The sequence below is a fragment of the Calliphora vicina genome, chromosome 5 (genome assembly GCF_958450345.1).
Source record: "Calliphora vicina chromosome 5, idCalVici1.1, whole genome shotgun sequence".
In the NCBI taxonomy this organism is placed as follows: Eukaryota; Metazoa; Arthropoda; class Insecta; order Diptera; family Calliphoridae; genus Calliphora; species Calliphora vicina.
The window spans coordinates 33,791,576-33,818,575 of NC_088784.1; the positions used below are offsets into that span (position 1 = coordinate 33,791,576).

General features: G+C 27.3%; 1 protein-coding gene across 2 annotated transcripts in view; it reads left to right on the top strand.

Annotated features, from left to right (window-relative positions):
* The first annotated feature begins 1,064 nt into the window (after positions 1-1,064).
* The window catches only part of LOC135961007 (proton-coupled amino acid transporter-like protein CG1139), a 33,086-nt gene continuing 7,150 nt past the window's right edge, over positions 1,065-27,000 (top strand). The window contains exons 1-2 of one of the 2 annotated variants that reach the window (XM_065512450.1): positions 1,065-1,553; positions 25,817-25,887. In XM_065512450.1, coding sequence (XP_065368522.1) covers positions 25,817-25,887 — 71 coding nt within the window. In that variant the 5' untranslated portion in view covers positions 1,065-1,553. Of the gene's footprint in view, positions 1,554-19,292; positions 19,404-25,816; positions 25,888-27,000 lie in introns of those variants that run through there. The other variant, XM_065512451.1, reaches the window with a different exon arrangement.

Below are 27,000 nucleotides of genomic sequence, written 5' to 3' on the forward strand. Positions count from 1 at the left end.
ATAACAGCACAAAAATGGAAATTAACCCTTAAGAGCACTTGGGGTCCAAATGACTCCGAACTTTTAAAATCACGAAAAACACAGTAATTTTGAACCCAAGTGCTCTTAAGGGTTAATTAATTTTTTGGCCATATTTTGGCGAATGAGCCTAATTTTCTTACTGTTATTAATTTTAAGTAAAATCTGTTCAGAATATTATATTCCAGGTAATTTTAAATATAGTCTGAAAGTTTTCCTAAAATCGGAAAATGACAAGCTTTAAATCGTGAAGGTCAAAAGTCAAATTTTTCAATATTTCGAAAAGATAGCGAAATGTTATATATTTTTGGGCCGATTTTGATTAAACTTAACATGAAGTCTAGCACCCCTATCGCGAATCAACATTTCACATGAAATATTTTCCCTTTTCCTTTTTTCGTTCATCAACTTTGTTCACGTGAAAAAAATTCCCCTTGTTGTGCAATTTTTAGATGGAATTTTGTAAACAATAAACAGCTGTTATGAACAAAATCAACTATTGTGAATGTAAAGTTCATCATGATATTCCCGATAGCAATTTTCCCTTCGAGGGAAATGGATATTTCATGGGAACAAAATTTCACATGTTATTGCCGATAGGGGTGTAGTATTTATAATAACAGCAAGGAAAAGTAAATTATTGAAAAAATCCAACTCTTATGAGAAAACTGTGTTCAGATAAATCATTAAATCTACCAATACAAAGAAAAACTTGGATTTTATCTGAAAAGAGCGCAAGTGCGACTTTATTGTTTGGCGCGAATAGTTTGTTTAAATGTTTATTATTGATGTTGCTCTTAAATTGTAGTAAACAAAAAGTTAAGATTTTATTCATGCTGCTACTATGTAGCTGTCGTTTGTTAATTTCTCATAACATTTCATTTTTTTTTTATAATACATATTTTTTTATTCATTCATTTATTTATTTATACAATACAGCAATTGTTTTTGCATGAGCGCCACACAGTGATCTTTTAATATCAGTCACTAAATAAACGCGCAACAGGTAACACAACAAATAAAAACGCTCGCAAAATATTAATAAATAAAAACTATAAAGTGTAAATAAACAATTTATATAAACAAAGAACAACTTACTTCTAAACCGCCAAAAACATAGTGAACAATTATTTTCAAACAAAAATTTATTATTTAAAACAAAACGTGAAATGGTGACAATTACCAATTCTTATTTAGTATTCAAACCATCAATTGTTATTACTTAATATTTACTACTGAATAAATAAAACCAAAAGAATTAAATAATAAAAATATTTACCCCTAAAAAAGTTTCTTTTTAAATCATGTACTACGTGTTAGAATCTCATAAGCAAAAGTAACAAAGTAAAAAAAAGGATCATAAATACAAACATACAACCGCACTTAGATACATATTTAAGATCCCAGTGTTAATGAATTTATTAATCCAAAACGATCACAAAACCTTATTTGTAGCTTCTCGCCCATACGCTGCAACAAAAGCAACAAGTGTTTGCTGAAACATTTAAAAGATTTGCTGCTGATTTCTCAGAAAGGTAATTGTGAAGTGCTAAAAATCGAAATATTTTTATAAGTGAAGTCAAATGACGTAGAATTGTGATTATTACTTGAGTTGATATTAAAAATTCTTGCATCACAAAAATTAGTGCATTCATTAATTAATTTAATTTACAAGTGCTAAAATTATTGAAAACCAGCTGTTTTTTTTATTTTATTAATAATTTACAGATCACAGTATAATAAACAAATCCTTTTATTTTACAAGAATATATAACTGATTCCGAAATTTTTAAATTATTTGTGTTACCCAAAGGTTTGAAATTATTAACTCTTAATTGAATTTTTAAATTCAAAACCATTCCATTAAATAATCATTACGAATTAATTCATAGACTTAATTCCTTCAAACGCAATGAACTCATTCCTTTGATAATACATTTTTAATGAAATTCAAGCCTTATAGAATCATTTAAGTTTTCTTGAATTTGTTTGATTAAATTCTTTTGCAATTCAAATCCATTAAAAATACGTTTGGAAAAATGTTTTCCAATTCATTTTTTAAATGATTAAATACAAAACCAAAACAAATTCAATGAAAAACAAATATTTTCGTTCAATTTAGATCAGATTTAAATTAACAAAAATTTAACCATTCAAATGTCCTGGGTCCTCATAAGATTGTAAGACGATCCGTCCCACATTGTTGCTAATTTTGAACTAGCGGCCAAAATTCTTTTTTTTTGCCGCCAATTTTTAATTTTAAATACTCATATTAAAGTTAACACCTGAGAACCTCAGAATCCAAAAATTCAGGTCTTTAACAGGGTGATTCAATATGCACCTTTCTATTATATGACTGAAAAGTAGGATTTTGTAATAAATTTTGAAAATTCAATCGCTTATAACTTTTTATTTACAAAAGGGATTTTTATGAAATAAACGGTTTTCGTTAAAATGGTTTCATAGCTTTTATTTCAATGCAGATATATGTTTCCATCAATTTTTAAATCGCTTTCATATTATTTTTAAAAATGTGTTAAATTTTACATAAATTTAAAGTTTGATAGGGAATTCCTAATATTTCCAAAAGAGCCTAGTACCATTTTAAAGCACGTACTCTCTCCTTTATTTATATACCCATTTCGTTTTGCTCTTTTTTGCTTGTTTTCAGCTTGATCAATTTTTCTGACTCAGGTATGATTAGAGTTGTCATATTCAAAAACCGGTTTTCGAATAATTCGAAAAAGCGTAATTTTTAAAAACCGGTTTTCGGTTTTTTCTATCAAAAACCGGTTCGAATAACCGGTTTTTAGCCTTTTTTTCAATTTAAGAATTGAGTGACAAGGGTATATATGTATAAGTTTGTAATTTCTACATTTTTCATTTGCGATCCCACAAAGTATATATATTCTGGATCGTTGTAGATAGCGAAGTCGATATAGCCATGTCCGCCTGTCAGCCTGTATGTTGAAATCAACTTTCCGTGGCCCCCAAATAACATACATACATGATTCATACATCAATATATCGGGAATTCTTCCGGCTCGGTTGCTATTTAATCGACAAAATCGGCCCACAAATGGCTGAGATATAAGGAAAAAAACCGGGACAACCTCGATTTTTGTCCTATTTTGGATCTATATATATGGATTACTAAGTCATTAATATAGACAATATGGATATCTAATGATAGATGTTTCAAATTCCATTGCAACGATGTATATAATGCTATAGTAAGATGGAGCTACAATGGGTCAAAATCGGGAAAAAATAATTTTGTTTAAATAAAAATATTTTTAAGTATAATTTGGTGAATGGTATATAAGACTCGGCACAGCCGAATATAGCATTCTTACTTGTGTATTAAAATTAATCGCATAAATCTCAAAGTAAATCTTAAAAATATTCGATTATGTCGAATAATTCGAGACAAAAAAACCGGTTTGTCGAATAACTCGAAAACCGTCCTTTTGTAAAAACCGGTTTAAAAAAACCGGAAAATTGGAAAAAAAACTCGGTTTTTCGAATATCTCGAAAACCGGTTTGACAACTCTAAGTATGATGTTCATAATAATATTGTATATCATAAATGAATTCTTTTAAATTAGTCATAGCACCCATGTAAGGTACCCCAGCAAAAACTTTACTTACCTAGTAAGCCAGCAAGTATAATTGGAGCAAAGCGATAACTACTTATTATTTGACTGAAACACTACTTACCGTTGTTCGAGATTTTTAAAAAATTCAGGGGTCAAGCTTACAACTGTACTTACAATCAGTTGAGAAATAAGTAGTAAATTCACAACAAGAATATGTAGCTAAAAAAAAAATCACAAAAAATATTGCCTTGTGTGGGAATCGAACAGTCACATTATTTGCTTGTGTTTGATAGTCAAGCTGCTAACTCACTGCTCCATGTACGAGTTATTTTATTGGAAGTTAACAATAGTTTTAACATCAACATATAAATGAATATGATATGAACAAAAAAATTAATGGCTTTGACAGGTGGCGAACCACTAACCTCCCGTTTTCAAACACACTAGATAGCTGTGCTAAATGCAAAAGTTCATTACCAGCCTGTATAAAAATAAGTACTTATTCTAGTAAATAAAATAATGTGCTGGGTAACCACCACTCCTTACAAAAGAATGCATGAAATAACTAGTTGTCATTACAAAAATTCACAAAATTTTTGCTGGGTACATTTCGCCACAAACTAATATACCAAAGTAAGGGTAAATAAGTCACCTATCAAACAAAAAAAACCGCATTAAAAAATTCAAAACTTATAGAGTTATGGCAGCTATTTTTAAATTTGTGTGGCAAAATGTGCGCCCGTCTGTCTGTTGAAAACACGATAGGGCTCAAACGAAAGGAGTTAACTGTATCCACAAGTATTCTCTGTTGATAAGGTTTGTTTAGTATTAAAAATGAGCAATATCGGTCACTGATTTCACCTATCCCCCACACAAATTTCCCCCGGAATACTGTTTGAGCATTCAGAAATATGTTAATTATGCGGCAATCCTGACAAACTTTGGCACAAATTTGTTCTAAGTACTCTGAAATTATACTGTAAAGTGTTTCGAAAATAGGGTATCATTTGTCTCTAGTCCCCATAGAAGGTCCCCCTCAGAAAATGACTTGAACATTCATCATTGTCTTTTATATGAACCTACATTTTTCTACCAACTTTTGTAAGGATCGGTCCATAATTGACCGTAACACACCCCCCCCATATAACCCCAATATCAGACAAAATATTTGATTGTCAATAAATAATGATATTAACTTAAATTTAGACATAAGTCATTTAAAGAAATTAATCACTCTATCAAATGCTGTACAGTTCGGACCATGCCTGATTCAAGTCCCCACAAAACTAAATATTGATGGTGGTATACAAGATTCGGCACTCTTACTTGTTAATTCTCAACTAAGATTGTAGTGAATTAAACTTATATTGAATTAATTAATTAATTCGAAGCCCTGGGGATGATACATAATGATCAAATTAAATTAATTAATTGTATGCATATAAATAAACAAAGAACAAATAAAATATATTTCTAATAAACTAAATCAATATAGCAGAGCATAGAATTAATTAATTCAATTGAAGCATAATTCACTAAAATCTTAATTCAAAATTAAAAAATGTCAGCAATTCTCTAGCCTTATTCAAAGGCTTTTATTTGAATATAATGTATTCACTGTAGAATTAATTCATAATGGAATTAATATATAATAACATTCATTCAACCCTTGAATTCAAATCTGATACAATTTGAATAAAAATATTTTTTCTTCATTCAGTTTTGTTTTTTAATCATTTACAAAATGAATTTAAAAAAAATCAACTCAAGCCTCTTTGTAATAGATTAGAATTGAAGAAAAATTTAATCATTCAATACATTTTTTAAGATATTTTGTAATGGATTTGAATTGATAAAGAATGAATTCTCAAAGGAATGAATTCAATAAATTTAAAGTACAAAGGAATTGAACCTATGAATTAATTCATAATGAATTCATTAATGGCATGGTGAAGAGATACAATTCAATATTTTTTTGAAAATTTAATTAAGAAATAATTCTTTCAAACCATTTAATATACATACATGAACTTGTTAACGATTTAAAAAATATTTGCATTTGAACCCTGTGACGCAAAATCACTTTAATTATGTTAAATATTCTAGTGCAAGAATTAATTAATTTATTTACAAAATATTATTATAAACTCACCTGTTATTTGCTTTTGATTGCATTGCCTGGTTTATAAAATAATTTCGTCAAAATAGAAATTATTTCATAATAGAATTATACGTAATGTGACCAAAGAGAAAACATTTCGAGGGAAAAAGTATTCATGATAGGGCTGATTATCTTTAGTTTATATAAATCCTTTGGGAAATGGTTTCCTGATGAGCTGGCCTATGTAAAAAATTAAATGAGAATTACTTTATTCCCTAACAATAAATTTCGCTGAATTTATCCAATTTATTAGAAATAAATTGGACACTTAGCACATAAAAACTAAATCTTATAAAGTATTTACTTTTTGGGTGTAAATTTATTTACAACCCATATTAAATATAACATTTCTCTTGCATCTTAAGTCCGTTCATTCATGTCCTTCAGTCTGCCTATCTGCTGACTTGTTGTCTAAACTACAGATTAAACAAGGATGAAATCTATGGTAATTATCGGTTTATTATTTCACTTACATCTCATAAAAATACCCTTTCGAATTAGGGCTTTGACGATTCTAATTTTCTTCCACATAATTAATCACCGCTTACGAAATTCATTTTAACGCCTAAACATTATTATAACCTACCTACACCTGTTAGAATTATTTTTAGGCGTTTGAAAATTGATTTAATAAAAAATATGTTTATAAAAACAGGCCGGAAATTTATTTTATTTAACTGATATGGATTTTTTGTCCCTTGTATGTTTTGAAAATCCCGAAATTTTTAACCTATTTTCAAAATTGTCCCGTTTTTGTAAAAATAATATTGGAAATTCTAGTCTCAAAGCTAAATGCATAGGCTAACAGACAGACGAGACGTAATTTTCAAAAACCTAACTCTTGAAATAACATTGATATTGTTGTTGTATCAGACATATGATTAGTTGTATTTTTGTTTGAAAAATCGGCTAAATGTAATATTTATTATCGAATATTTGTAAAACTATTACAGTAAGCGTCTTCAAATTCTGTGCGAATTACTTTGTCATCACCTGGTCACATTAATTATACGTCATGTTTTGATTGACATAAAACATTTTACTCCACAAAATAATAATTTCATTTAAATTTATCTTTAATAATTTTAGCCTTAACATTACGAAGGTTTTTATCATAAAACAACTGATACATACATAAGTATGTACAAATAGTAAAATTCCATAAGTACAGAATAAATAGTAAGTAGTAGTTACATATAAATGATGAAAGAATTTATCAAATTTCACATTAGACTAATTCATATGTACATAAATGTGAAATAAATAGAATTATTTAACAGACAACAAGACTACTCATTTGTGATTCAAAAAATAGGTGGGTGACTAACTACATTTTTAGTCAAAAGGAATGATTTGTTTAGGGGTTTCCGGAATGATTTGTTTCGAAATGGATGTTTATGATTTTGAAATGGTGCTGATCCGAAATAGTATTTTTTAATGATTAACCCCCATTAACACTAAGTCTGGTTATGTGATAACTAAGAGTTAAACTGACAGTTTTCATACAAAAATATATTTAAATTGGAATTGGTCAACATTTACAGTTTTTGTAAAAATTTTGCCATTAAAAAATTACTTTTGTAATTTAATTTAAAAGAATCGAAATGTGTACGTAATTGTCGTTCTAATGAGACATAAAAAACAGAAATCGGTCAAAAAATGTTAAAGTTATTAAAAATTCGCCAGGCCATTAACGTGTCTCAGGCCACTAGAACAAGAAATGTTGGAACAAAATTAACATATTTTGATAAATATTAAAACAAAAGCTCATTTTTACTTAAAATATGTCCATATATACTTGTATATGAGTTTTTGTCTTCGTAGGATACCGTTAACCTATTCTTAGGTATGAACAAAAAAATAAAATTTTTTTAACAGCAGTTTCAAAACTCCATTTTCAAATTTTTAAAAATTTTGTTAAACAAATTTCAGAATTTTTTGATCATCTCATTGGGATTTATTAAGAATATAATAGGGAATAAAAATGTGAACAAATTATGAAAATATCTCTTATAGTTTTTCCGTACCTGCGATTTAAATTTTGAAATTTTCGAGAAAAACCAATTATTTGGCAATTTTTAGGCCAATGAGCTCTATTTCATTACTCTTATGAATTTTAAGCCAAACTTATTCAGAATATTATAGTCCAGATAAATATACTCTGAAACTTCTACTAAAATCGGAAGACGTTAACCCTTAAATCGTGAAGGTCAAAGGTCAAATTTTTCAATATTTGAAATTTCTCTTGGAAAGATTTCGAAATGTTGTATATTTTTGGGCCGATTTTGATGAAATTTAACAAAAATATAACACAAAGCCTAGCTATATTCCGCACAGCCGAATATAGCTCTCTTACTTGTTTTTTATTTTCGATTTTTCAAAAACGAAGGGCAGTTACGATAAACAAAAATTTGACAAAAGTTTGAGCCCCATCGGTTAACGAGGTTTAAAGTTCGTGAGAACATTTACAAGTGGAAAAAAATTAAATATAAAAGACAAAAATTGGTTAAACAATTTTATAGTTATTAAAAATTCTCCAGTAGCCCGTTTCTGTATTTCTCGAATCGAAAAACTTTCCGCATTTGCGAGAATTATCTGTCATTTAAATAATTTTCCAGCAATTATTGGAAGGATGTGAGAAAAAGTGTTTCTGTAACAATATTTTGCGAAAAGTTTATCACAAGAACTGTCAAAACAAGTCACATTTGAAATTGGTGTGAGAAAATCAAAATTTTAAAAAATATAGATATTTTTAACTTCGGAAATTTTTTGTTTCACACTTCATGTGAGAAGTTTTCCGATGCGAGAAATACAGAAACGAGCTACAGGCCATTAACGTGTCCCAGGCCCCAGACCACAAAATTAACATATTTTGAGAAATATTAAAATAAAAACTAATAATAATAATACTCTGAAAGTTTTACTAAAAGCGTGCAACGTTAACCCTTAAATAGTGAATGCCAAAGGTAAAATTTTGCAATATTTGGAATTTGTAAATGAATGGTAGCGAAATATTATATATTTTTGTGTCGATTTTAATGCGAGTTGCGAAAAATATACCTTGAGATATTTTTTGCAACAGATGAAATTCCAAATTTTCCATACTTTAAGGGTCCACTTTAGGCTCCAAGTTATATTCTTCTTCTTGTGTACGGTGGAATGAATGATATAGGAGTATTATAAAAAATCTTTGAACATTTCCTTATCGATCATTCTCCTGTAAAAACTTAACTAAATGTACTTATTTGTTTCCAAAACAAAAGGCAATCTTTAATCAAAACTTTATTAAAACAAAAGATTAAACAATTTAATTATCATTTGTTCTAATTTATAACAAATAACGTGATTGTAATTAACACTTTTTCTTTTTTTTAACAATAATTTTGGTTTTCTTGATATCTAAGGAATTCTTTAATGACCACAATATAAATATCATAAATTGTATATTTGAGTAAAAATAAATTGTAGCAATTATTTCTTTACGTAGGTCCGTCCAGATTATTTGGTTTCAATGATTAAAGGGTTTTTTTTCGGATGTCATTTATTTTTAATATAATTTTTTTATAGCATCATTTTATAAAATCATTTATAAGGAAATAAGTATGTGGTTTTTAATCATTTATAAAAAGAAAGTTTAAGTAAAAAAATTATTGTTAATTTTACCATATTTTTCTGATTAATTTGTATTAAACTTATTTAAAGAAGAATAAGAATCTATATATATAAAAGGTTAACGCTACTAAGAAACTGACTAATTTCACATCGCCCAGCCCGAATTACAAACGGTGTTGATATAAGATATTTGGGCTAAGTAGATACACTAAAAAGTGGAAATTTGTTTTTTGTGTCATAAAAAATTTCGTCAAAATGGAGTATTTTGAAATTTAAAATTTGACGGGTATTTTACTCCTCTACTGGTACTTTTTTTAATATGTATTTTAAATTATTAAAATTATCGATAAACTTAGCTGATATGCTTCTGAGTGATGTAAGAATCAAGGATATGGTGCTTAATGATTATGGATCAAAATATATGAACAACTTTGACTTACCACTATACATATTTTGTTCCTGATTACATTTAAATGCATGAATATAGCAAGGTGAATTACCTTGTAAATATAGCATCGGTGATATAGTTCCAAAGGTCGTGCCCATTACCCAACACAAGACTAAGCTACAAACCAGAATGTGTCGCCATGGAATTGAGATCTTAACTGTATTACTGAACCAAAAAAGATTTTGATAGACACTAGGCAATGTGCGATCAATATAATATGTGGCCCTTAATAATGAAAAGTTTGATTTTTACCAGTCTCACCCTCCAGTTTGGTGAATTTTGGTAAAAAAAATCATCGTGAAAAAATGTTGGTAAATCGTGCCGTGCCGCAAGCCCTCTGAAGTTTTGAGATTCATTTACAAGAGGAAAAATGCAATATTTTCAGTTTTTTTAAAAGTTTTGTCATTAAAAAATTACTTATGCAATTTAAACGTAATTTACGTTCTAATGAGATATAAAAAACAAACATTTTTTAAAAAATGTTAAGGTTTTTAAATATTCCCCAGGGCATTAACGTGTCTCAGGCCACTAGAACAAGACATGTAGGAAAAAAGTTACATTTTTTAAGAAATAATAAAATAAAAGTAAATTTTTACTTAAAATATATCCATATTTACTTTTTAGAAACTTTTTTTTTTGGAAATAATTCGGTATCTTGGGAACTGTTGGAGTTGTTTTGAGCTGAGGTATTTTCGAGTCCATTTACGTTTGTCATCTTCCTACCGCTAATGGGGGCCAGTGCATAGCCCCTCAAAGTTGGTCACCACGGGCATACAATTTTTAAAAAAAATCGCCAAAAATCCATTTATGATCCGAATGAGCTGAAATTTTAAATATAAATAGTCCTTGAGAACATCTACACGTGTAGGTTATCTCTATCAGTTGAAAAGATATTGAGGTTTATTGATTTATTTTTTTTAATATAGCTCGATCTTTTTATGGTTTTTTAGATATGGCGGTCCTGCGGAGGGACAAAATTTATTTTTTAAAATATCAGCTATATTGACGATAAAATTCTAAATAAAATAAAAAAAATTTGCTAACAGTTATCTCTTCCCTATTATAAGTTATACGCATCCAAACTTGGAACTTGTAAAAAGGGCCGTATTTTTTACGTTTTGTCCCAAAAAAGTTCATATATTTTTTCTCTTGTAGAACAAAATTTTCTTCGGAACTATATAGAATTGGTATATGATCCGGAAAGATAACTCAATGCAAAAGCGAGCAAAGAAAAATTCACTTAAGCGGACATATCACCCCCAGACCTATTAAATCTTGGCCAATATTAAAAAAAAAATTCGGTTTGAGTAAAAAATTCTAAAAAGGCAAAGCAACCAATCCACAAAAACGCTCCATATTTGTATAACCCCATATGTTTCCTAAATATTTACTAAGTGTTTTTGCTATCACACGGTAAATAACGTCACAGTAGGCACTTTTCTAAAAAAAAAACTCAGTTTTTTGAACAAATTTTCCCCGTTTTAGGAAATAAAATATCAAAAAGTCTTTTGCCATTGATTTAAGAACACATTTCCCCGTTTTAGGAAATTGAAAATAAAAATGTCAAAAAGTCTAATGCCATTGATTTAAGGACATTTGAGTCTATATTGGTTATGATATCTTTAACAGTTAAAATTTTACATTAATTCAAATTTTATATTTTTATTCGTGGAAAATCTCCATATTACAATTTTTTTAGTTTTTAAGCTAAATGACGTCCCAAAATTTTATAAATTTATATAATTTTACTAAAATATCAACCCTCAAGTCCTAAGGTTTTCAACAATATCAAATACTTATATAAAAAGCCTTTATTTACTCCTCAGAAGTTCCACAAACCTAGCCCCCTTTGACAAATTCAAAGAACGCGTTATATTAATTGAATAATGTCCATTATAATAGAAAACCCATACAAAAATACGAAAAATCAATAACTTCCAACTTTATATTAATAGTTTTCCATACTGAAATACAAAATTTCAACATTACTAGACTTTCGTTAATGAAACATTCTTGATTCAATATGGTTTTTATTTATTTTAAGTTGTTTTTCTCCGTACACCGTTTTTTCATATAATGCGGGCAAAATCTGTTACATCAAAATTTCTGTTAAGTCAGTATGTGTTTCAATACAAAATTTATATTTGATATGTTAGTAACATTTGAACATATGAAAAAACGTACAAATTTTGATCATCACATTGGGATTTATTGAATAAGAAATAAAAATATGTAAAAATATGAAAATACCTTCTATAGTTTTTCATTCGTCAAAAAACTTCTAAATTTGTTGTTACCCTAAAAAAAACCGGAAAGATTTGGAACCGTTATTAGCAAAACACAAACATAGTAAAATCCTTCAAATCGAAAACAAAAAATTGACATCAATTCCAGTTTAGTGACATGTTCATAACCTAAACTCAGCTGTAAATTTCTTTACCCTAGGTCTTCACATAGCAATTGTTATTGCTAAACACAAGCAATAACGTCGGCAGAACAACATCACAGCGATTGCTTTAGGTGGAGAAAACGTTCGTCACAAATACAAAATTTTCAACGCGAGAAGTTCTATGAAAAAATGATTATGCTTATATTTTGTGTTGAATGATTTTTTCACTAATTTCCTTGTTTTTTCACTTTTGGTACTTAAATAAACTAAATATGTATGAATTAATCGCACTGAGTCATAGAAAGAAGAAATTGTACATTAATGACAACTAAACTGACAGCTTATTGCTTAGCAAATAATTGCTCAGGCAATCATTGCGCAGTGGATTGCTACTTATGGCAATTTGCGGTCTACACTCGCACATTTCATTGACGCAATCAAATTTGGCAATTGTAGCAATAAATATTGCTACGTGGGGACCAGGGTTTAAGCATGCGAAGTTTTATTATCTCTTATTTTTTGGCAGTGAGTTTAGAAATTCTTTTCCATTATAAAAGGAAAATATTAATATAAATATAAATGGAAATCTGATACATATTGCTCAAATATAATTGTCCTCAAATATTATTTTTCCATTACCAGTCTGAACATATCATATGAATAAAACACGTGATTCTAATGACCTGAAATGCATTTGTATTAAATTTTCTGCACGTTGTACAAACATTTCAATTCAAAATAAAATATTTTACAAAAAAAAAAATGCACGTAATGCACATCCAACGTAATAAAAGTTTAAAGGAATGTTCAAAAATACTCACTCGTACCTATAACATATCTGAGTATCAAATTATTTTGAACAAATTTCTGTTTTCTTATGTTCACAAATTGCGACTTATTATAATAAAATAATTTTAAAGCTAAAAGAAGAATAAAAACAAGTGAAAAAGAAAATGATTTGTATGCAATTTAGTTATAATTTATACGTAATAAAGTTTTATAGAGTCCAAATTTCAAGCAAATAAATAAGCAACATTTTGGTGTTATTTAAAAAACAGATTTAGGGCCACACAATTTGACAGTACGTATTATGTTACCTAAACTAAAAGTAGGTGTTGATTTATACGATTAATCGGTTATTTAATAAATATAATAAAAACAAGCAACAAGTAGTAACACACCGAAATATCTGATTCTATAAACGAATTTTGTCTGGTTTTCAAAATTATAAATGACATATTAAATGCATACACACTACGTCTACCGATAATGTTTAAGTTTGGTGGTATTTGTAAATAGAATCTGAAGTTTGAAATTTCTATAACCTTCAGTTTTGCACTTTGAAAGAACACATGCAAGTGATTGAATTTTTAAAATTAACAAAACTTTAATTTTCAAGAAGAAACATTTAGTAACGGTTTACATTTAGCAAATTTTTGACAAACAAACTCAAATCTTCTCAGATCTTTTCTAAATTAAAACTTGTTTAATTAAATAAATAATTGTTTATTTCCACAAAGATTTCAACAATATTAATGTAATTTTATTTTTTTGTTTGTGATTACTCATCAAACCGATTACCCGCCCTAACCGAATAATTCCAAACACTGCTTAGCTACATCTTGCTACCAAATCTTTAAAATATGAATGAAGATATATACTTGTCTTTTAGCCAATTGTTTTTTTTTCTTCATCAAGTGAAATTTATTTAGTTGTTCCATCGATGATGTCTCATCATTTAAAGGCAACAAGAAAACGAGTTTCCTTTTTTTCAGCGGCAACAATTAATGATGATACCACGCTTTATTGCCTGTTTTTTCTTCTTTGAATTTTGTTTTATTGGCCGTATGTTTATGTGTTCACATAATATTTAATGTATTCCTATACCCTACATTTATTCATTTGCACGTGCAATTTTTTTTTACAGTTTTATTAACCTTAAAAGGAATTATGCCAAAAAAGAAAAGCATGTTTGATTAATCAGTTACGCAATAGGGTTTCCATTACCATAAATATTCAGTCTTATACCATGTTCACACGACGGCATTATTCGTCATTCACGCTCTCATTCGTCATTCAACCCCCAATTACGAACTGAATTACATGATTCGCCATACAAAATTTCAAGTGCGAATTACCTTGTTCGTACGTAATTCAGTTTGAATTACCTTATGAATTACGAACGAATGACTGCCATCTCTAATTTTTATCGATTACTTATGTATCAAAATCAGCTGTCCAAACAAAAATGTCAAAACAAAATAAAGAAAAAGATTTTTGTATTAAATACATAAATTAAAATAAATAAAAAGTCTGATTAAAGTTAAATTCATTTGTAGAAATAGCAGCTCTGCCATTCTTTCAGCCCACACCTCTAATAAAGCCCGCTCGCTGCCCTGGTCCCACTTGCTTGCACTTTTTCTTTTTTCTAATAATGAAAATAATAATTAAATTATATTTGTTTAATTAATAATGCTACAATTTTATGTTTTTACTTACTTTTTTTTATCCAAATTACAAATTTAAAATTCGCACCAAACAAACAAAATAAACAAAAAAAACAAAACATGTAAACAGAAGAAAAAAAAACAAGAAGAAGAAATAAATAAATGTCAAACTGAATTACGAATGTTGTCGTGTAAACAGGTTGATTCGCAATCGTAATTCAAAACGCGAATTAAGTAATTCAGACTGCCGTGGAAACATGGCATTAATGAGCCTTTAATTTATTCATTCAGCACACAGTTTATTGTCCGCACTTAAATTTGTCAAATGTAGACTTCTCTTATCGATTTTTTTGTTCTTGAACAATGTTATCGGAGGATTTCTTTCCACAACGATGTCTGCCATAAAATGTCATTTAAACACAAAAATACCGCCAATTTTAAATATTAAACACGAACATCGATACGTTTTCTCCACACAGATTAATATCAACAAATTTTTATTCGTAATTCTGCCATCACAAAAGGATGGATAGTCTGGACGTATGTTAGAATTTATTTACTTATTCCATACCAAAGGTACGAATTAATTCGTTTCCTTAACTCCAAAGGTATTGTCTTTATTCCTTTAAGAATTCATTATTTATATAATTAATTCCTTATTGAATCATTCAAATTATTTCAATACAAATCCGTTACAAAATATCTTAATAAAATTTCTTCAATTCAAATCTAGTTATTACAAATAGGCTTAAGTGATATTTTTCCAATTCATTTTGTAAATGATTAAAGTCAAAACAAAAACAATTTGAAAAGAAACAAGTAAGAGAGCTATATTCGGCTGTGCCGAATCTTATATACCCTTCACCAAATTATACTTCAAAATAAAAATTTTAAATATATCTGTGGTGGTTTGGAAAAACTAGGTAACTCCATTTTTTGAAAACACTAGAAAAACACATTTAAAGTTTTAAACATATTTCACTAATTATTTAATATGAATTTATGTTATTATGCATGCGCATTAAACAAAACATAATTTTAAATAATGTTGAAGATTTCTGGTTCCATTGAACTCATTTTTGGACATTAAAACCGAAAATCGATGTCAGTTACCTTGTTTTTTCGCAAAATGGACTTAGCTAGTTTTTCCAAAAAAACTATTTTTTTTTAATTTATTTTTATATTTTACGGAATTAAGGCAACTTTAGTAATCAATTGTGGTAAAATATTGACGACTTGACTCAGTACGTTAATTTATCCGTTTTTTTACGAAAAAATGTTTATCGAGTTTTTTCAAAAAATATTTTTTCCTTTTATTCTTATATGGGTTCAAAATTTGAACCCAAATTTTTTCTATTTCGTTCTTTCTCTCTTAGTTTTTGAAACAACGTCTAATTTTTCAGTTTTTTAAGAAAATGTGGAGTTACCTTGTTTTTTTCAAAAAATGCATGGAGTTAGCAAGTTTTTACATGAAAATAACTTTTAAATGAGTAACTATATCAAAATTTCGATCTAACAGATCTCAATTTTCGCAAAAAGCGGAGTTACCTAGTTTTTCCAAACGGCCACAGATATTTAGGAAAACAAAAAATTTTTTTTTTCCAAAGTTGTTTTTTTTTCATTTTTTTTAATTGTTCTTTTAAATTTTTAAATTTTTTTTTTAATTTAAATTTTTTTTGAATTTAATAAATTCGGATAAAAAAATATTTTTTCCGATTTTGACCCATTGTAGGTCCAACTTGCTATGGTCTTATATAGTCGTTGCAAAGGTCTTTGAAATATCTATCATTATATATCCATATTGTCTATATTAATGACTTAGTAATCCAGATATAGGTCAAAAATCGAGATTGTCCAAATTATTGAAGATTTGGATACCGAAGATATCTGGGGTTTTTAGAAAATTGATTTCAACAGACAGACGGACATGGCTTAATCGACTCCGCTATCTATAAGGATCCAGAATATATATACTTTACTGATATTTTTTAATTCCGAATTAAGATTTTAGTGAATTAAGCTCAAATTGGATTAATTACCCAAATTTTTTAACATGTGAGAATTATTCGAATCAAAAAATTAAGAAAAATGGTATACAGTTTTAAATCGTGATCGAACTATCGTATCGAATTAATTTCTAAAATAAGAACATTTTTAATAGATATCGAATGCAGTAATTGATTTACTGTTTTTTGACATATTCCCTATATATCCTTTTTGTTTGCTGTATTGAAATCCCTAAATGTTGTAATGTTTATGCAACTTCTTTTTAACGGTATAATTAATGTTTGTTAATATTTAAGAAATTTATTTACATGGTTTACATGGTATTAAATGAAATAAAAATCAAGTCATACAATGTATTTTTCAGGATTTTATGAACGGTTTCTCTTTTTTAAGCCGTAGGTTGGACAGTGGGAGAATTTAAAAAAAGAAGAATTATAGGCTATAGAAGAGTTAATTGGTCGATTCACAAGGTATCCTATCATGTTATATTGTCATAATGTTCTAATATTTCACGACTAGGCGCTCTGCTGGTTGTTTACACAATAAACATATCATAAAGACTATTATTATTTTAGGCAATAACAACATTTTCAAACCATTGTAAAATATTAGAACATTATGACAATATGACATGATATGAGACCTTGTGAATTGACCAATTGTGTGTACCTAAATATTACACCTCAATTAACTATAAAATTTTAAACAAATTTAAGAATTTGTTTATCACAACTATTTACTCTCACTGACTAATCTATTGGAGCGGATAATGGTCACATGTCTAAATCATAGACTATATAGGAAATTTTATTTTTATGTATTAAGCAAAACAATTTAATGCCTGATACCAATCTAAACGTTCAAGACATGTTTGCTAATCAGAAAAAATATTTTGTATATGAGATAAAGATTCTAAGTAATTGCAATAAATGTCAAATAAAATGTTTATAAGAACCATTTTCAATATAAAAAAAAACAATTAAGACAACAAATAGCAAGTAAATATGTAAGTAAGTTTAGTAAAGTACTTCTTTTAATCGAAAGTTCCCAAACAATTTAGTTTATTTACTATATTGTTGATTTTTTGATTTATTTTTTCGAATGTGTTTCAATGAAACAATCTCTACTGAAGTGATAAGGATACCCCAGTAATCAATCATCGATTAGAGGTAAAATATACATACGAAAAGACGAGAAGTTCTTAGCATTTTAATGAAGGGCAAGCTGAAAAGTTGTTTGAAAACTAAATGGTAAAAAAATATAATAATATTTTTAAATTCTGAACCAATCTGTTAAATACTTCCAAGACAAGATAATTTATTATAAGAGAGTTTAAGATATTCCCAAAAATTACTCTCCTAGAGGTTATCAATAACCTAAAATTAGAAATTATTTGTAGAACTGTTGGCCACAGGGCAGTTAGCTGGTCGTGGTTGCTATCGCCCGCGAAAAACATCTTATTTCCAAAAAACGCTACCAAAGAACATTTAAACTGATCGAGAAATGAAATACTGTTATCTTTCCTGATCAATCCAAATACAATTTAAAAGGCAGTGATGGAAAAACCTTTGTAAGACGACCGAAGAGAAAGAGACTGGACCCCATGTACACAAATAAGGGCTGGTTTTCAGGGCTAGGTATGGGTATAATTTATATCATAAAATATACTATGACAGATCCATTTTAAGCGATGTTGTGAAAATTATGTCTCTAGTTTGTAGATTCCAGCACGACAATATCTAAATATTTTAATAGTAAACTTGTTTCATATTAATATATGTTATACTATTCAGACCAGTAAATGTGCTGTATTTATTGTCAGAACCATGTCATTATCTATCGATCCCTCTGTGCTAAGATTTTATCACATTTATCAAATTCTTCTTTTAGCATTCTAGGTATTTTTGGAGCTTCAGATCCTCAAAAATCCAATATATAAAAAATACCGGAATTTCCCTGGATTTCGGATTTATTAATCCCTAAAAATCTGTGATTTTCTAGATCATTATTGCATCGCTAGTCCAAACCTAAAGCAATTGTTAAGCATCCATATTATTAGAAACATTAGTTAAAAAACATTTGACAGACATTTCCCACTGCTTTCGTAAACAAACAACGACAATGAGGAGTACTTAACTTAACTATTTGTTGTTAACTTTTTTCGCTTTAAAATATTATTTTATCAATTCTAATGTATGTTTTCTTCGCAATTGGTAAGAAAAAAGCAAAAGAAAATAAATGGAAAATGTTTTAATTAAAACCTAATAATTGATTATAAAAAAAAAAACAAAAAAAAAATAATATCAATAACATAATCATATCGGACAATAACAACAAAGTTAACAGCGAAAAAAAAATTATAGTAAATACTCCAGCGAATACGTATGTACTTCAGATTAAATATCAATTTGTTGTAGTTGCTTGTTACTGTTATTGTTGTTGTTAACAAAAAGACTTATAACGATCCACCGATCGATTGATCGCCTTGTCGGCCGACTGTGCCATCAAGCGACCGACCGACTGACGAACGAAACCAAAAGAACTAACTAGCAAAATAATGAACAACATTTTTTTTAGCAAAAGTGCTAAATTATTTCCCAAATGATCAGTTATTGTTGGTCAATCAATAAGAACGGTTGACTGTTTTCTTGAAATAAATTCGTTTGTTGTGTGTCCTAAAGAAAGTTATAAGAATAAAACAGTTTATAGAGATTAAAAAAAGGTAACAAAAGGATTAAAATATAATAACTACTTAAATCCTTAAGGTGTTTAAAACGGTTAAAATGTTTAATATATAAAATAAACTAAAAGTGAATAAATATAACAAAACATATTAAAGTGTAATTAATTCAAATCATTTGCGCCAACTCAAAATTATTGTGCTTTAATTACTAAATAGATCACAGTGATGCAATTACAATAGCAATTGGTATGGTTTATTTACATTAAAATATCAGTGTGAGGACTTTATGACAAGAAATGAAATAATATTATAATTGCAATAAACATTTATTATAAGTAAAATCTGTGGTAAATCTTCTAATCACTAACAAATTTGTATCACTACAAGTGTAATTTTATTTAATTCTATAGAAAAATAAAAAAAATACTAAATGTTCAGAATTGCTGCTTATAGTATTATAAATATATCACTATTAAATAATTCACTTAATCGTGTGTTTAAAAATCGCTTATCAAAATCTGTAGAAAATAAATTGTATTACATTTTAAGTTCTTAAATGAAATGCAAATTATCAAAAATTACAATTATAATTATAATAAATTTCAAATGAAATGAAAATATGTATATCAAAAATTACAATTATAATAAATTTCAATTACCATTGTGAATTGTTAATCTATTCTCTATATTATGCTAATCTTAAATATTTTTTTATATAAAAAATATCATAATTGCAATAATCATTTAAACTTTTAAAATCGCTTATCAAAATCTGTGATTAGTATTCTTTTCAGTTAGCAACTTTTATCGCCTTTTTTAGATTTTAAATAAACGTATACAATTTTTAAAGAGTTTTGTCTACGCTTGGCAAATTTTAAGTATGTAGATTAAATGATAGTTGCTTTAAAAATTTTAAAATTAACATTTTTCTTTTGTACTTTAATTAAAATTCCACCCATTTTTGTATATAAAATCTTTGAAATCAATATTCTTAACAATTTTTGGATTCTGAAATAAATCTGGGATAAACAAACTTGGTACAATTGTAATTAACATTTTTCTTTTGTACTTCCACACATAGAATATTGATTTCGAAGAGTATATATTCAGAAAGTACTCTTCGAAATCAATATAAAATAATTCTGAAATTAATAAATCAGCGATAAAACAACTTGGTACAATTGTACTTTGCAGCTTAAGTTTTCATAATCAAATAAAATTGTATTTACTAACATTTTGTAAACAATGATTTTGTATACAAACCTTTGGGTAAAATTTACCTAAACTAAATATTTCATAAAATAAAAGGGTAAAAATGGAAGAATGATTTACAGAATTTACATAAAACTTATTTTGTGTGAATAAAATTGTTCATTTGCTGCAACAACGTCATCAAAATCCTGGTGTTTTGAATTGAGAAATACAAAATATGCGCCGTTCTTTAGTCTTTCATATACATATGTAGTTTCATCAGTTTAAAAAAAGTCAATTATTTTTCGTATGAGAGATTTTTTTGTTGTAAACGTCAAATGAAAATTCATGTTTTCTCGTATATTTGAAAAGTAAAAATTTGAGTTAAATACAGAATAGAAAGATATTAGTATTTACTATTTAAATCAGGTTTTAAAATTTATTTAAGAAATAGTAAAATATCATAAAACATTCAAAGTTGTTTTTCTCGAAACGACTTTTTTTGAATTATGACGTTGTTGCAGCAAATGAGCGAAATATAGTTAAGGTATTTATGAGAGGTTAAGACTTATTTATAGAGGATAGTTGTATGCGGTCTAGGAAATAATGGCATTAATCTTATTTTAAAAATCCAAGGGTTATCAATTTGTGAAATGGGTTGAAAGGACCTAATGGTTAAGAGGAAACCTAAAACGAGTATAACATAAGAGAAAGGGGATGAACTAAATGTTAGAAAGGTTAATGACTCTAGCTAATATTTCTGGACAGTGAAACTGCTATTATACGCAGCTGAGTTAAAGCTAATGTCTGGACTAAACTAAACTTTTAGTTAAATAAATAAAGACAAAGTTGAGGGAAAATTCCTCAAAAAATTTCCTTTTACAAGATAGCGAATAGTCGAGCAACAGAATCAACCAAAAACACATTTAGAAAACCTCTTAAAATGCAAAGTAAGTTATTGTTGCAGTGTCAAACAAGGTCAATATTTGGTTGCTAAAATGTTTACACTTATGATTGCCTTCAAAAGAAATGACGTATTTTGTAATATCTGTCGCTCATATTTATTTGACCATAGACCAACTTAATTTCTCAAGAATGAATACGGATGACTCTATAAATCGTGACCTTACAACAATCTCCAGGTGGGATGTATTGAATCTAGTTAATTTCAACGCACTCAAAACTCTGTGTTGCCTATTGACACAAAAAATGTCTTGAGATCAATCAATTCTTCGTATGGGTAGAATTGGATGTAGGAAACTTTTAGGTGCTTGGGTTTCTTGAGACGGTGTCGGACACATTTCTCCCCTTCTGACATTCTTCGTATATACACTAGCTTCATTCGTCCAAAAATGGAATATAATTCCCACATATGGGCGGGAGCTGCAAGGTCAAGTCTAGAACTAAGGGCCGGCTTTAAAGAAGAGCAGTTGTTCTTATAGGGGATGAAACTGTTACCAGGTCAAGTCTCTTTTCCTTTGGCAGTCTTAAAAATGTTATCTCGTCACTGCCTATTAAGTGTATTTGGAGTGTCACGACCAGTTTAAATGTTCCTTGACACATTGTTTTTTTTTTAAAAAAATAATAGGATTTTCGCTGAGCGATACCAATGCCCGCCTCATTTGCCCGGCGGCTTAAATTAAAGTCGACAACTAATTTCCAAGTTTAGACGATTGATAACCTCCTGGATAGTAATTTTTGGGAATTTCTTAAACACTTTTGCTATTAAATTACCTTTTTTGAGTAGTTTTACTGAGTTTTTACAGTATTTTTTTATAATTAACAGATACATATGTTTTGACAAAATCAGAGATCAAGTTCTTCTTTAAGGACAGTTCTAATGTACATAAATACATATGTACGAGTATTTACTACCAGCAAGTACTTTGAGTGATAATTTAACATGTATTTTGTTTTTTGTAACAAAAATCAGATTTAAAATGTTTGTTTAAACACAATTATGGAAAGATTTGATATTAATATATCAATAGCCGTTAAAAGTTCTCAAGCAATCGAAAAATTAAAAAGAAAAACATATAGTGGAATTATTTTCTTGACGTAATAATACAGGTATTTAAGATATCATATCAGCTACATAAGAAAGCAACACACTAAATTCTAATTCAATTATAGCCAAGCATGTACTTACTAATTAATTGACGTAGTACAAAAAAAAAAGAAACTAAAAACATGATTTTAACAATTTATTAACTAATTGAGATTATTGCAATAACAAACTAAAAACTAACGACGACATTTATTGGTATAACAAAACAAAAAGTACTTACGATAATAAACCATTCAAAACTATTGAATGATTTTTTAATAAAAATTAACAAACCACACAATTCATAGCAATTTCTAAATGTGTTTTTCTTAAAACATTTCAATTCAACATCACTTTAGATAAGATTAGAAAGATTAATTGATTAACAACTTATTGTGAATGCCACTGTTAAGAATGCAACATTGCGCTTAGTTGTTGTTCTTCTTCTTGTTCTTTTGACACCTACATTGTGTCAAATATTGTTGACAAAAACATTTGTTAACGGTAATATATGATGTAGCCATATCTTTATTTTGTAAACAATGTTAATGGCGGATGAAAAAGATATAACATAAACAAGTATAAATGTAATAGGTACTAATTAAATATTTAAAAATAAAAGGTTTATTTTTTAAACTTTATATGCTATAATTAGAACAATAGAGATTTATTAAAACATAATTACTTAATTTAAATATTTTGTAATTTATAACAGTATTAATAAAACTGTTTCAAAAAAAATCACATATGTTTATAATTTTTAATTATTAATCTTAATCGGGACAGCCAATGTTTATCATATTTTTATGCAAGTTACTTATCACAAATAATAATGATTGATGTTTACAATAATTTTATTATACTCCAAATATTTGGCCTACATTTTTTCACATAAATTACATATAAAACATTAAACTTACATTTATTTAAGTAGACAAGATTATAACAATATAAAATTGTTTATATAGGCCGTTAAATTAATAATTTCTAAAAAAAACCTCAATCCCTTATCATACATTAACACCAATTTTAATACTTATTATATACAGCAGAATAGTTTTATAAACTTAAAATTTAACTAGAAAAAACTGGTAATTTCATTCATATTTGTTAAGCAATTGTTATATTTTATAATATTTGTTTTTTGCAGCCAATAAACTTAAAATATAAGTGTGTTTGTTTTATTCCAGGCAAATGCCAAACACTTCTTACTACTTAATATTTAGACTACTTTTCTAGCTGCCAAATTATTAATAATACTTTGTCACTGTACATGTGACATTTTATGGCGATCGTTTTACGATTTAAATTAAAAGGAAACAAATATATTCATTTATGATATTAGCCATCGTAAACTAAATAATATTTATACAGCAATGCTCTTTATAATTGATTAATTGATAACAGTGTGGGTTTTCTTTTTTCAAATATTTTATGACGATTTTGAGTGATATTTCGTTGAAAAATCCATAAAGTTGTAGACGAAATTCTTGGCTACAACAAGAAAAATGGTCAAAAACTGGAAATAAGTACGAATATTATAAATTTTGATTAGATAAAGGGCGCTTTAAAAGTGATTTCGTTTTAATTTTTATGGCTTTTCAATCTAAGTACTTGGTTATATTTTAGTTGGCAGTGTTTAAAGGTTAAAAATGCTTTTTTTCGTTTTTGCACACGATAATTTTAAGCGATTTGATTTATAATTTGGACTTCTTACACAGGTTTTGTACAAGGCCAGATAAATTTGGAATCACAATTTAAAAAATAAAGAGAATTTTGATAAGGGAATTAAACTAAAGTATTTAATACAGATTTTTATTTAAAATAAATCGTTAATCGTATAGTAAACTTTAATTTATAATTAGTAATTATAATTTTTGATTTTTAAAACATGAATATTGATTATTTTATCAAATTCTCGATAAAGTATATATATTTGTATTACGGAAAGTGCAGTGCTAAAGTTCTACATAATAAATAAGATTTGAGTATGAAATAGATCATGAGTTTATGGCGTGTGCTGAAAATTAAAGTAAATATTCAAATATTTAAAAGCTCATAAATCATAATTTGCTGTAATCTCAATATTTATAATACATACCATTATGAGGCTACGATGGTCTGAAAGAATTACCAGGGTATTTTTTAATAAAAAAACTTAAAAACTAATTTCAAATAAGTTTCGTTGGAATTCGAAAACGATTAATATATTAAAAAGTATTAAATATTTTATTTAAATCTACATAATTAGTTTTAAATCAGATGAGATCACAGATAGTTTTAATGTGGGTAATAGAAATGTTATATTTTTGAATAATTGTTTATGATTTAATTGTTAAATCATTTAGATTCGGTTTGAATTCAAATCTATCCCAAATAAATCTTTGATTACCAAATAATGACTTTAAACTATGTCTAATAAATAAGTATCTATGAATAATAAGCCATTACTATGTAATGCACATTGGAAGGTTAGTTTGGTTGATCGACAATTGCAAGTAATTTTATTTATTTAAAATAGCGTCTGCAAAACAAGTAAATGCAATGAATGTCTATCTTAATCTACAGTTAATTATCGAAAAAATATTTATCAGTGAAACATGATTTATTGCAAAGAGAGGGGTAAATTGTTTTAGATCAGAAAGAAAGTGGCAAAATTTAAACAAAATATTTGCAAAAGAAATTAAATGTTCATTAACAATAATTAATGCATAAGCTAGGTAATTATTTATTTATTTATATCATAATTAATAAAATTTAAAGATAAAATTTTAAATTTTTTCAATTAACTACAAACTTTATTAGGGCGTTTTTAATATGTAATTTCAACAAATAAATATCTACGGTATAAAATAAAAGGTAACTTGACATTCATTTCAAATCAATATCTATGGGTAAAAATTACTAAATATTTTTACTCCATAAGCAACTAAGCACTAATAGATATCTATTTGTTGAAATTACGGCCATAAAGTTCAGATTTTAGTCTTAATTTACAGCAATGCGTTCTTGTACCCAAACTACATTTATTGTGTATTTTTCTGGTGTAAACATATTTGGTAAATTTGATTTGAAATTAACATCCAGTTACCTGTTAGGTAAAGTTATCTACTAGGTAGTTTTTTGGAATTTGTAAATATATTTTTATTTAAAAAACTTTATCTCATCTTTACAAAGTACTTAATAGACATTTTTATCTCTTCTCTACTTTCAGATGACCAACACGAATTCCACGTCTAAAGATAAATCGAATTCGGTTGTTTCGTTAACCGATTTCCATTCAAGGTAAAATTAATTTAGCTTTTAATATATATTTGTTTTAATACAAATTAAATAATTATTTAAGGAAATACTATATTACTGTAATACCATAGATCTTTTTGTGTTCACAAATTCATGTGCGGACAAAAAAATGTTCCCATCAAGATGGGTGTTTACAAATGTAAAAGCAAACATTAACAAATGCTTCAAACAAAATTAAAGTCATAAAAATCAAATCATATCGTTGACTGGTTTGACGCACTCAATATTTGAATGATAATTGAGTTAGAAATCAATTATACATATATGATTTATTTGTAATTTTTTCAAATCCGTAAACAGTTTTTCACATGCATAATTATATTGATAAAAAAATTATTTTGCTGGATGCACTTTTTGGGCTAAAAGACTTATTTTTAATATAAAAGTATGTAATAATTTTCATAATAATTGTTAACTATACTTCAATAAATTTGTACCAGAGCTTCGAATTAATTAATTCAATTTAAGTTTAATTCACTAAAATTATATTTTAGAATTAAAAATTTTAAATTTCAGCCATTCCCAAAATAACAAAGACTTTTATTTGTATAGAATTCATTAATAGTTGAATAAATCATAATGGAATTAATTCACAATAAATTTTTGTTAATTCAAATCTAATACAAATACAATAAAAATATTTTTTCATCACTCAGTTTTGCTTGTAATCATTTACAAAATTAATTGGAAAAATTTACCACAGCCTTTTTGTAATAGACTTGAATTAAAGTAAAATTTAATTATTCAATAAATTTTATTAAGCTCTTTGATTCTATAGATAATTAATTCACAAATGAAAGAATTCCATACGTTTGAAGTACTAAGGAATTTTGCCTAGGAACTAATTCGTAATGAATTCTTCAATGTAATGGTTAAGAGAAAAATGTAATTTGATTTTGAAAATTGAATTAAGAATTGATCCTTTTGAACCTTTGCTTTATCTAATTTTCTCTTAATATAAAGTTTTGTGGATCTGTCCATGTTGTTCCATCCTTAGTCAATTCCAACAAACGTACATTTTAGAATTAATAGAAGACAATAGTGTTCATCCCGATCAGATAGGGCACAATATTCTGTAAATCGATTGGATTTAAA